Genomic DNA, 11,943 nt, shown 5'->3' on the forward strand with positions numbered 1-11,943 from the left:
GAGTGAGATCTGGCACCCTTTCTGGCCTGCAGGCATACATGCAAACAGAGTACTATATACATAATAAATAAATAAATCTTACCAAAAAAAAAAAAAAGAAGAAAGAAAGAAAGAAATCTAGTATTGGGGCCAGGTGGAAATGGCACACACCTTTAATCCCAGCACTGAGGAGGCAGAGGCAGGTGGATATCTGTGAATTCAAAGCCAGCCTGTTCTACAGAGCTAGTTCCGGGACAGCTAGAGATGTTACTGAAAGACCCTGACCCTTCAAGCTTACACCCCCAAGCCCCAGGAAATAAGAAACTAAAAAGAAAACTAGTTCCAAGGGCCACCTGACTCAGCCACTACTCAATCACCCCTGTAACAATGTAACAATGTAAAAAGATTTCTGTTAAGAGATGTCCTCAACTGTGACTGGGATAGTTGCAGGTGTTCCAGGAAGGACCACTGTGACCTTTGTGTAAACTCCACTCCTGCCCGATACCCCCCTTGAGGTTTCAGGAAGAATGTGCATGCGGACATGACTGTACCCACTCTATGATTCAGACCATGATCTTGTGAAATGAAATTGTATGGGAATTGTAATCTTATGGCTTTTGTGGGGTTTTCCTTTAAAAACCCCCATGGGGCTGCAGTAAGATGCTGCTCTTGCTCTTAGGAGCAGAGTTTGCCCTTCTGTACAGAAGCCAATAAAATCCTCGTGCTGTTGCATCAACTGGACTGGAATCTGGGTTCTTGGGGTGCCCACTTGAGACCCTAAACTTTGGGGTCCAACAGTTACACAGAGAAACCCTGTCTTAAAAAAAAGAAAAGAAAAGAAAAGAAAGGAAACCCAGTATTTTGCTAGTATTAACATTGTAGTACAAACCTGCAATCCCAGTCTTAAAAGGTTGAGACAGGAGGATTACTAATTTGACTGGAATACAGACTCTGTCTGAAAAAGAAGAAAATAATTACAGTATTTTGAGAATCAATGGACATGCTTTAAAATACTATGTGCATCTTACATGCTGTGTGTCCTTCTTTGTTATGCTAGTAATCCCCAGGAATGGCAAGCCTAATTGAACAAATGGATCTAATCTTAGGACTCTAGATACACAGGGAGCCATCAGATGCTAACACAGAACCACATTAGTTGTATTATTGAATGTTTTAAGATATAAGTTGACTTTTTTGTGTTCTTCTACATGCTAAACAATGGCTTACATATACTCTTAGCCCCTGACCTGACTTACTTTTAAAATTATGTTTATCTGTGTGTATGGTTTGTGTATGTCCTCACGTACCTGTGGAGGACAGAAGAGAGTGTCACATCTCTTGTAGCTGGGGCTACAGGCAGTTGGGAACCACCTGATGCTTGGAATCAGAAAAAACTTTTAACAATTGCTTGTAACTGCTGAGTCATCTCTGCAGCTCCAAGCTGACTTTCTTTATGTATGTTCTCTATATTATTAGAGAGAAAAATTAATTTGATATGTTAAAAAGTATGTTTTTCAGCACTTGGAAAGCAGAGGCCGGTGGATCTTTTGAGTTCTAGGCAGGCCTGGTCTACAGAGTAAGTTCCAGGACAGGGGTACACAGAGAAACCTTGTCTCAAAAAATAAAAATAAAACAAAAAATTATGTTTTCCATGCTAGGGATTGAACCTAGAATTTTGTGCATACTAGGCAAGTACAAGATTAATTTTTGTCCCCATGATACCCTCCTCTACACACAGGATACTTAAAAGCTGGTCATGAGCTATTCATACTTTGTTGGTTTTTTTTGTTTGTTGGTTTTTTTGTTGTTGTTTTTTAGGACAGGGTTTCTCTGTGTAGCTCTGACTGTCCAGGAGCTCACTCTATAGACCAGGCTGGCCTTGAACTAAAGATCCAAGTGCCTCTGCCTCCAGAGTGCTGGGATTAAAGGTGTACGCCAGCACTCGGGACAGAGGTGTCGGATCTCTGAGTTTGGCGACAGCATGGGCTACAGAGAGAGTTTCAGGACAGTCAGGGCTACATAGTGAAACCCTATTCCCCCGCCCCCAAAAGTGATAAATTATTACTGCACACAGGCAAACTCTGCCTCCTTTGAGACAGTTTTTTCTCTAACATAATTTTATGTCTTTATTATAGGCTTCCGAGAACTTTATCTATTCTTGTGCTGGATGCTGTGTAGCCACCTATGTTTTAGGCATTTGTGATCGGCACAATGACAATATAATGCTTCGAAGCACAGGACACATGTTCCACATTGACTTTGGAAAGTTTTTGGGCCATGCACAAATGTTTGGAAGCTTCAAAAGGTACTAATGTTGTTACTGTTGTTGCTAAAAGGACATGTCCTAGGCCTTGTCCTCCTGTTGTGTTTTGCCTTGTGACTCTCTTTGAACATAACTGGGAATGAAAAAGGCCCTAAAGATGACCTTACACATAGTAGACAAAACTAGTGTGCATGCACTCTGTTGAAGTAAATGGGCATGTATTCTATTTAATATAGTTCGTGGTATCTGCTGGAAATGGTTCCATTTGTATAATGGTAATGAATATAAATTTTCCTCTGTATATTTTTGTAACCACTGTTGAATCTCTCTTTGGGCATATAGATTTATAAGTAATTACTCTTGTGAAAATTCCATATTTAAGTTCTGTCCCAATGCTGAAGTTGCTATGTAATAGTTTTCCTCAAAATGTGAACATTCAAGGATTAGGGACAGTCGAGACTGTCTGGTGCTGTTTCCTATTTGAAAATTATTGTAGCTCACATGGTTTATTTAATAACTTTTAACAGCAGTAGCAGCATTTATTTTGAGTATGTTCTGTAAATGTGCTCTGTGTGTGCTTTCAACAGGGATCGAGCTCCTTTTGTACTTACCTCTGACATGGCATACGTCATTAATGGGGGTGAAAGGCCCACCATTCGTTTCCAGTTGTTTGTGGACCTCTGCTGTCAAGCCTACAACTTGATAAGAAAGCAGACAAACCTCTTTCTTAACCTTCTCTCACTGGTAACTGTTCTTTACTGATGTTGAATTGTATATTAGAGCCTCTATGTTTTGATAATTTAAACAGGATGTTTTATGCTTTTGTAATAAATTTGGCTATAGTCAGAGTTGTCAAAATTTTAATGCAATATTTTTAGATTACTGCTATAAGTACTCACTGTCTGATTCCACTAATTAAAAACTACAAGAAGTCAGGAGAGTGGTGACCCTAGAATGCAAAGTAGTAGTAACTGGAGCTTGAAAAGGGTATTGGCTGCTGGTGAGTGAGTGTGCATTTGTGTCTCTAGATCTCATATATTCAGGTGGCAAAATTCACCAAGCTGTATACTCAGGATTGCTGCACTTCCTCGGATAAGTAGCACACCTAAGTAAAAAGAACAAATACAACAACAACAACAACAACAAAAAATGCTGTAATTATTGTGACTGGAATTGTTATAGTAAATATAGGCCTAGGAGAGAGATCTGTATTTTATGTGTTCCATTCCATAAATGGACTTTAGTTCTGCAAGTTATATGACTTCATTAACTTTACTTTTCTGATTTGTAAGATTCACTTAAATAACCCAAGACATTAACAAACTCAAGTGTATGATAATTTTTTGTTCCTTTAATTCTAAGTACTTAACCAAGAGAAATTTTAACACTTTTTTTTCTTCTACAGATGATTCCTTCAGGGTTGCCAGAACTTACAAGTATTCAGGATTTGAAATATGTTAGAGATGCACTTCAGCCCCAAACTACAGATGCTGAGGCTACCATTTTCTTCACTAGGTATGACATGTTTAATTGTGTCAAAATACAAAGGGCTAGGGATGTAGCTCAGAGGTAGAGTGCTTATCTTTAAGGCTCTTTAAGGCACAGATGGTTCTGTCTTGACAATGACCTTTTTGCGTGGTAACCAGCACCGTAACCAGTGCCGCTTATCATTCATTTCACCAAGAAAATCATATACTAAATAACCTTGAGATTACACTTTGAAAGGAATAAACATTTTTCTAAGCACTGCTGCAACTTTTAATAACTTTTTATCTTTCAGTGCTGGTGAATGAACATCCAGGATCCTTTTTTTTTTTTTTTTTTTTTTTTTTTTTTTTGATTTTTCGAGACAGGGTTTCTCTGTGTAGCTTTGCGCCTTTCCTGGATCTCACTCTGTCGCCCAGGCTGGCCTCGAACTCACAGAGATCCGTCTGGCTCTGCCTCCCGAGTGCTGGGATGAAAGGCGTGCACCACCACCGCCCAGGTTGTAGTGAGATGCATTTTAACAGTTTTCCTTTGGCCCAAAGAAAAAGAGAGTCCTTGGCAGAGTGAAAAATCTACTTAATAATTTACCTTTTGAAAGCATTTTTATTATTTCTTGTGTGTGTGGTATATACTGCCTGCTTGTATGGAGAGCAAAGGATAATAATGTGTGGAAGCTGATTCTCCTACATGTCGGTCCTGGGCATTATTAGCCTTGGATCATCTTGCTTAGCGGCAAATACCCTAGCCTGATGAACCTTCCCCAGAGCCTGCCCCTATTTACTATTTTAAGAGAAATTTCATCTTTTATTATCTTGAATTTAGCATGTGTCTCCATAAAAACTTACTATTAACAAGTTTCTCGTTATTTTGCAGGCTGATTGAGTCAAGTTTGGGAAGCATTGCCACAAAGTTTAACTTCTTCATTCATAACCTTGCTCAGCTACGTTTTTCTGGTCTTCCTTCTAATGATGAACCTATCCTTTCATTTTCACCAAAAACATACTCCTTTAGACAAGATGGTCGAATCAAGGAAGCCTCTGTTTTCACATATCATAAGAAATACAACCCAGATAAACACTATGTAAGTTTGTTCAATATGTGTAGATTATCATGTATAAGGTTTTTGTTGTCCTTTATACTTTTTTCACTGACTGCTGAAGTTCTAAACATTTAATCTGTTTGTGCATGTTGCTTCCATGGATGGTACAAAAATAAGTAAATATACTTAAAGATTTATTTTAATTTGATTTTGTTTGTATTGTTAAATTTACTTAAAAATCATGAGGGTCAAAATACATTCCTTCTTTGAGTGTCAGGGTATTTTCTTATTCCTTTTCTTTTCTTGGTTTCAAAGGTAAATCTTGCTTGCTGAAACAGATTTAACCAATCCATTCAAAAAGTCTTTAACTCCCATCTGGGCATGGAGATGCAGGCCTTAATCCCAGCATTCAGGAGACAAGAGGCAGGCACATCTTTTTGAGGCCAGCCTGATGTGTGTGTGTGTGTGTGTGTGTGTGTGTGTGTGTGTGTGTGTGTGTATTTTATATATATATATTTTTCCAGAACAGCCAGGACCTTGTCTCATAAACCAACCAAACAAACAAACAAAAAAGTCTTAAGTTCCCATTCCACTTTTATGTACAATATTTTTCTATTTGTTTGTGTCACTGGGAATCAAACCCAGGGCTTTCATGACTACATAGCATTCATTAAACACACACATAAAGCTTGTTTTCTGTTTTTTTCTGTGACTGGGTTATCATGGAACTCTCTGTGTAGACCAGGCTAAGCTCAAACTCAGAGAGCCACATGCATCTGACTCCCAAGTGATAAGATTAAAGATTTTTGCCACCGGGCCTTCCCAAACCTTATTTTTAAACAAATACAGGATTTGTATTGGTTTTTCCACACTCTCGTGGCTATTATTATTCACCCTGTGCTGTTTTGTTTTTTCTTTTTCCTCCTCTTTTTCCATGCTGAAAGCCCTGGGTTTGATTCCCAGTGACACATGCCCAGGGTCTCAGGCATGCTAGCCGTATGCTGTACCACTGAAGTACATCTCTGTCCTCCATATTAAAAATTTTTTAGATAATTTTTTTTAAATCTATGATAAATAGATTTTTAGAAAGCTATTTTACTTTTATTTTAATCATTTTATTGAGGTTATATTGCCATTGGTTTATAATGCCACTGGAAAGTATACTAAGTTTATACACACATGTGCCTCTGGTTTTGTATGGATATACCTGACTCTTCTAGCAGCAGTATTCAAAGTAACTTATAATAGTTGAAATATCCAGTAAAATATGTTCCTTTAACTCACACCCCATAATTTTTTTTTGCCTTTTTTCTATTTACTTTATCTTTTTTTTTTATTATAAATTTATTTATTATGTATACAATGTTCTGCGTGCATGCATCCCTGCAGGCCAGAAGAGGACACCAGATCTCATTACAGATGGTTGTGAGCCACCATGTGGTTGCTGGGAATTGAACTCAGGACCTTTGAAAAAGCAAGCAGTGCTCTTAACCTCTGAGCCACCTCTCCAGCCCTCTATTTACTTTCTTAAATCTTAAACCTTTTCCTTTTTTGTTGGAAATGCACTAAGTGTATATGTTTGAGAAATACATTGTAAACATGAAAATAAAAGTGTTCACTCTCAAGTTTTTATTTGAATCTTCCAGTCGCTAAGTTCAGTCTCAAATGCAATTATGTGTGCTATACAAATACAATGTACTCATTCACTGTTACCTATCAGTGACGTGTATTCCCAAGGTTAAAAGCACTTGTACTATAAAGTTTTATATCAGGAAAGAAATTTTATTACAATGTAATGTGCCTATCATTGATTTCTTTTCAGATTTATGTAGTCCGAATTCTGAGAGAAGGACACCTTGAACCATCATTTGTATTCCGGACCTTTGATGAGTTTCAGGAACTTCACAATAAGCTCAGCATTATTTTTCCACTTTGGAAGTTACCTGGGTATGTTCTTATCCTTGCAAAAATTCATCCTTACTTTCCTATGTAGAAACTATTTGTTTTCACATGTAGGTGGGAAACTTTGGTTAACATTCAGTTACAATTCGGTTACACTTAAAATAATAAGTACCTCATACAGTACTGAAGGTAGATAAGGAGCTTGAATTTTGTATTGAATGAGCGTGTGACTCAAATCTTAAAGCTAGGCTTGGTGGCACATGTACCCAGGAGGCAGAGATGAGAGGACACTTTAAATATGTAACTTAAGTATCCATTGTCTTTTGATTTTTGAGACAGGGTTTCTCTGTGTAACAGTCCTGGCTGTTCTGGAACTCCCTATGTAGACCAGGCTGGCCTTGAACTCACTGAGATCTGCCTGCCTCTGCCTCCCAAGTGCTGGAACTAAAGGTGCGCCACCACTGCTTAGCATATCCATTATCTTAAAAACCAAAACAGGCCGGGCGGTGGTGGCGCATGCCTTTAATCCCAGCACTCGGGAGGCAGAGCCAGGCGGATCTCTGTGAGTTCGAGGCCAGCCTGGGCTACCAAGTGAGTTCCAGGAAAGGCGCAAAGCTACACAGAGAAACCCTGTCTCGAAAAACCAAAAAAAAAAAAAACAAAAAAAAAAAAACAGCAAACAAGGTGTGAGCCTTTTTGTCACCTTGATTGTGTAGACACAACACAGTATCAGCTAAGATAATGGAATCTTGGTTTTAAAAAGTCACATGCTACAGCTGCAGCAGAAATCCTCCATATGAGCCATATCTCCTGTGATAAACAGTAAACCTGAGGTCAGATTTTATGACTCAGCTGGTAAAGGCTCTTTCTTCCAAACCTGACAACTCTGACCTCAACACGTGCCATGGTATGATACTGACCCCTTGCCAGTTTCCACTGAAATTCTTAGATGTAATCATCTTTTTTTTTTCTTTTTGAGACAGAGTTTCTCTGTATAGCCCTGGGGGTCCTGGAACTCACTATGTAGACCAGGCTGGTCTTGACCTCAGAGATCCACCTGCCTCTGCCTCCCAAGTGGTAGGAGTTAGGGCATCTGCCACTACTGCCTGGCAGATGTAATAATCTTAATGCTTAGCTTTTTTTTAAGGAAAATTTGTTGTTTTAAATTGTGTGGGGTGTGTGTGTGTGTGTGTGTGTGTGTGTGTGTGTGTGTGTGTGTGTGTGTTTGCTGTGTTGGTGCCTGCAGAGGCATCAGTCCCATAGAGCTGGAGGCTGTGTGAGCTGACTAGTGTGGGTGCTGGAAACCGAACTCAGGTTCTCTGCAAGAGCAGTAAATACTTTTAACTACTGAGCCATCTCTCTTGCCCCTAGTGCTTAGCTTTTTATCCGAATCCTTTTGTAAATCTTCAGATTTACTGTAAAGACCAGCCTTTGTAAGTCCTCAGATTTACTGTAGCTTAAAGACCAGTACCTTTCCTTTGCCATATTCTTCTCATATAAGATTTCAAAATTGGGCTGGAGAGATGGCTCAGAGGTTAAGAGCACTGCTTGCTCTTCCAAAGGTCCTGAGTTCAATTCCCAGCAACCACATGGTGGCTCACAACCATCTGTAGTGAAATCTGGTGCCCTCTTCTGGCCTGCAGGGATATGTGCAGACAGAACACTGTATACATAATAAATAAATAAATCTTTAAAAAAAAAAAAAAGATTTCAAAATCATGGAGGCAAATAGGTATCAAAGTATGTTACTACTGGGTGTAGATCTCTTTGAGTTCAAGGCCAGCCAAGGATACATAGTGAGACTTTGTCTCAGACAATATATAAAGTTTGTTACTGTGTGCACTCTCATTTTTTTTGCCATCGCCAAAATAAGAGTTGAGATAATTGTATTTGGTACCTGATTTAGGGCCTGTGTCATTGTTTGTGTATTTTATTTTATGATTATTGAGTAATGATTCTTTTAGAGATAAGATCAGGTAAATATTGTGAATGATTAAATTTTAAACCAAATAACAGAAAATTAGTAACAAATACAGGAAACTAGTAAGGCACGCATCTTTTTCTTTCCTTTTTTTTTTTTTCTTCCCAGGAAGGGGGTTGTTGAGATAGGGTCTCATATAGCCAAGGTTTGCCTGGAATTTCCTATATAGCTGAGAGTGGCCTTCACCACCTGATCTGCCTTTCCTACCTCCCAAGTGGCACTGGGATTATAGTCATGTGCCACTGTGCCCAGCTAACACATGCATCCTGATGCCAAGACTTATATAAAGAAAATGAGTAATTTAAACTAGTTCATCCCCAGTGTTTTGAATCACACGGGCAAAAATATAATAGATTAAGACCCCATTTTTGTATCTTAGGTATATAAAAGAAAGTATATTTCTAAGTAAATGTTGTGCATGATGCTCTACAAATACTTTCTGATGAAATAATTTAAATCCCATTTGTTTTTGTTTTTCTTTTGTAGCTTTCCTAATAGGATGGTTCTAGGAAGAACACACATAAAAGATGTAGCCGCCAAAAGGAAAATTGAATTAAACAGTTATTTACAGAGTTTGATGAATGCATCAACAGATGTAGCAGAGGTGACCTTCCAATATAAGTAAATAACATATTCTACTTTTGTGTCATGTAATATTTAACTAATGAACCTTTTTTTCTCTTCAATCTTAGTGTGATCTTGTTTGTACTTTTTTCCACCCCTTACTTCGTGATGAGAAAGCTGAAGGAATAGCTAGGTCTGCAGGTAAGATTATACTTTTTCCTTCTGGTTGCTAATTCATGACTTTAGTGATGGGGGCACATGCGTGTGTGTAGAGGCCAGAAATTAGCTTTGGGTGTCTTCAGGTATCTATCTTGGATTTTTTTTAAAGATTTATGTGCATAAATGTATATATGTACCATGTACATGCCTGCAGAGGTCAGAAGAGGGGGTTAGATCCCCTGGAACTAGAGTTATGGATGGTTGTAGCTACTCTGTGAGTGCTGGGAATCTAACCCAGGTTCTATGTAAGAGCAATAAATTCTCTGTCTCTGTCTCCCTTCTTCCCTCCCTCTCAACAGGTTAGTCTTTCTAAGCCAGTCTATTTCTAGAAAAACTTAGCATTCCTAATTATTATCTTGTGATTACCAAAAAAATAAAAATAAAATAAATACAAAATAGTGGCGTAAGAGGTTTACTTTTCCTATCCACTTCCCCTCACCGTACCCTCATGCAGCAGTTCTTTTATTGAAGTGTGAACCATTGCAGGCACATTGAGATAAAGAGGAAAGTATTTCTGTTTTCAGGGACAGGTCCCTTCAGCCCTACTGTGGGCCAAATAGGAGGATCAGTGAAGTTGTCTGTGTCTTACCGAAATGGCACCCTCTTCATCATGGTGATGCACATCAAAGATCTCGTGAGTGGCTACAAATGATGACTGTAGAGCAAATCTGTACCTTGGTAGAAAGCATTACTGTTAAGGAACTGCTTTTCTTTATAGGTTACTGAAGATGGGACTGACCCAAATCCATATGTCAAAACATACCTGCTTCCAGATACCCACAAAACATCAAAACGTAAAACCAAAATTTCACGTAAAACTAGGAACCCAACATTCAATGAAATGGTAAGCTAAACTTCATTTCTCAAAATTTTTTTTAGAATTTTGTTTTGAGATTTCAATGTTTTTATTTCTTTAAGATTTATTTATTTTTATTCTATGTGTATTTATTGTTTTGCTGTCATGTATGTAAGTGCATTGGGTGTGTGCCTTGTACCCACAGTGGCCAGAAAAGTATGCTGGTTTCTTTAGAACTGGAATTATAGGAAGTTGTGAGTTGCCATGTAGGTACTGGAATTGAACTCAGGTCCACTGCAAGAGCATCCAGTGCTTTAACCACTGGGCCATCTTTCTAGCCCTTCCCTGAATGTTTTATTCTCTTAGTAATCCTCTTACAAAAACAAGTGTCAGCTGAACAGTAGAAAGTAGAACTGTGACTGAGATATTCAAGGCCAGCTAGTAGATCCATAGCCAGTTAAAACCTGCCAAAGTCCCCTCACCTTGCTCCCTTGCTTAACTATTTTTGGACACATTATTTATGGATCTTAGCATTTAGTTTACACATACACACACACACACACACACACACACACACACACACACATACACAAAAAAAAATGTCTGGATACAGATTGGAAGACAACTTGAATTTTTTGCTTGGTTTTCTTTTTTTGTTTGTATGTTTGGTTTCGAGACAGGGTGTCATTGTGTAGCTCTCTCCTGGAACTTACCATGTAGACCAGCCTGGCCTTGAACTCACAGAGATCCACCTACCTCTGCCTCCTGAGTGCTGGAATTAAAGGTGTGCACCACCACACCTGGCTTGACTACTTGAATTTTTATCAAGATTATCAATTTATCAAAACCTGTATAAAAGCCAGGCATGGGGCTCAGCACTTAAGAGCACTTGCTCTTTCAGAGGACTGGAGTTCAGTCCCCAGCACCTATATCAGGGGGCTTAAAACTGCCTGTGACTCCAGTTTCAGGGAATCTGACACCATCTTCTGGCTTCCTCAGGCACCCATGCATGTTTGACATATATATAAATTAAAAAAAAAAAAAAGTAATGAATAAAATTTAAAGAGAAAAAAGCCAGGTGGGCTGATACATTCCTGTACTTTTAGCTCTTTAAGAGTCAAAGCAGGAAGATTATAATGTGCATTCAAGGTCAGCCTGGATTACATATTACAACTGAAGTCAGCCTAAGCTATCTGGATACAGAGACCCTGTCCAAACACATACATACACACACACACACACACACAGAGAGAACCCTCTAGAGGGTCATTCACTCTTTAAAAACACATGCGGTACTTAACCAAAGAACACTTGGTGTTATACTATGGTCAAGACCAAGGGATGCAAGAAGTGTTCTTGTGGCTGTTTTAGTCAAACAGGGAGAAGGTCTAGATTAAAGAACTATTTCTCAGAACTTACTGTGAAGCTTTGTGGAAAAATATAAATTTTAAGTGCTGAGATGAGGATTTGAAGTAGCAGGAGCTTTGAGCTGCAGCTCTGCAAACTACACTTTTGACTGCGGGTTTGTGTCTCCTTGTGAATAAAAGTTACCACTTCCTGGTGTATGGTATTTAACAGAACAGAAGAAAACAACGAGTTTTTAATCTGTTTTTGCAAAATAATTTTAAAATTCTATTTTCCAACTTGCTTTCCTTTCATCCTCTTTTTTCTCCAGCTATTAGATCATCTTAAGGTAATCACCAGGTAATCTCTTT

The 11,943-nt window shown here is 38.5% G+C and overlaps 1 protein-coding gene across 1 annotated transcript in view; it reads left to right on the forward strand.

The window, feature by feature from the left end:
* Pik3c2a (phosphatidylinositol-4-phosphate 3-kinase catalytic subunit type 2 alpha) overlaps positions 1-11,943 on the forward strand; it is a 111,519-nt gene that overhangs the window by 96,351 nt on the left and 3,225 nt on the right. The window contains exons 24-32 of the mRNA XM_059268351.1: positions 2,115-2,284; positions 2,830-2,986; positions 3,648-3,757; positions 4,601-4,808; positions 6,589-6,713; positions 9,136-9,253; positions 9,342-9,414; positions 9,957-10,066; positions 10,151-10,276. Of these exons, the coding sequence (XP_059124334.1) occupies positions 2,115-2,284; positions 2,830-2,986; positions 3,648-3,757; positions 4,601-4,808; positions 6,589-6,713; positions 9,136-9,253; positions 9,342-9,414; positions 9,957-10,066; positions 10,151-10,276 (1,197 nt within the window). The remainder of the gene's footprint in view (positions 1-2,114; positions 2,285-2,829; positions 2,987-3,647; positions 3,758-4,600; positions 4,809-6,588; positions 6,714-9,135; positions 9,254-9,341; positions 9,415-9,956; positions 10,067-10,150; positions 10,277-11,943) is intronic.

This window comes from Peromyscus eremicus, chromosome 1 (assembly GCF_949786415.1).
Source record: "Peromyscus eremicus chromosome 1, PerEre_H2_v1, whole genome shotgun sequence".
NCBI classification, from domain to species: domain Eukaryota; kingdom Metazoa; phylum Chordata; class Mammalia; order Rodentia; family Cricetidae; genus Peromyscus; species Peromyscus eremicus.